At 26.6% G+C, this 880-nt stretch overlaps 1 protein-coding gene across 1 annotated transcript in view; it reads right to left on the bottom strand.

The window, feature by feature from the left end:
* Positions 1 to 736: 736 nt before the first annotated feature.
* Positions 737 to 880, bottom strand: part of LOC112524779 (alcohol dehydrogenase class-P-like) — a 1,888-nt gene continuing 1,744 nt past the window's right edge. Inside the window, exon 5 of the mRNA XM_025134732.1 lies at positions 737 to 875. Coding sequence (XP_024990500.1) covers positions 737 to 875 — 139 coding nt within the window. The remainder of the gene's footprint in view (positions 876 to 880) is intronic.

The following is an 880-nucleotide window of genomic DNA, read 5'->3' as shown; positions in this document are numbered from 1 at the left end:
AAATTTAATTAGTAATTCTTTTTATTTTTTTAGTTTGAAAAATCACTGACAGAATATATTTTAATTAAAATAAATTTTATCAAAAATCTTTTTTAAATATAATTATTTTTTTGTAAATGTAAGTACTTTTTTTTTCTTCTTAATTTTAATTTTATAGATCTAAATACTTTTTCGTTCAAAAAATGTTTAGGGACTTAATCGTTCAAAATACGAATGTTCATTGGGGTTTTTTTGGACTTTTTTCATTATTTTACCACATTAACCAGTTGTATAGGTCATAAGGATGTATCTAACAGGTTTTAGAAAGTCCAAGAAGTTATTTAACATGTTTTGAAATATGCAAAGACTTATTTGTTCCAAAAAAATTGTCCAAAAACTTGATCATTCCAAACACTAAATTCCATTGAGTTTTTTAAACTTTTCTTCCAAATTTAACCATCTAATAGAGTCGGTATCTATATATTCATGTAAGGATATATCTTTCATTACAATAGTTATATGGCAGGTAGCTTTTTGTATTGTATAACTACATAATTTTATCAATTTTTATTAATTTTAACAAATTATTTTATTAAAAGGATTTTACAAATTCCTTCAAATTGATACCATATAACCACATTGCAGCAGGTCCAGAAGAGATTTCATTACAGAAACATTTCAACATCAAAATCATTTCAATGGAAACATCAAGAAAGGGAAAGTAGATTTCAAGAATTACAACACTTTGAAAAGGTATCTATGCATCCATGCGAATGATGCAACGAAGACCTTCACCTTTATGCATCAAATCGAAGGCCTTGTTGATCTCAGAAAATGGCACTTCATGTGTTATGAACTTCTCCACCTCAAGTTCCTGCAACAAACTTTTCATCATTCTTCC

This window comes from Cynara cardunculus, assembly GCF_001531365.2.
Source record: "Cynara cardunculus var. scolymus isolate 2C chromosome LG 13, CcrdV1, whole genome shotgun sequence".
In the NCBI taxonomy this organism is placed as follows: Eukaryota; Viridiplantae; Streptophyta; class Magnoliopsida; order Asterales; family Asteraceae; genus Cynara; species Cynara cardunculus.
Note: the sequence above shows the minus strand (reverse complement) of the source record. Positions and strands in the feature narration are given on the sequence as shown.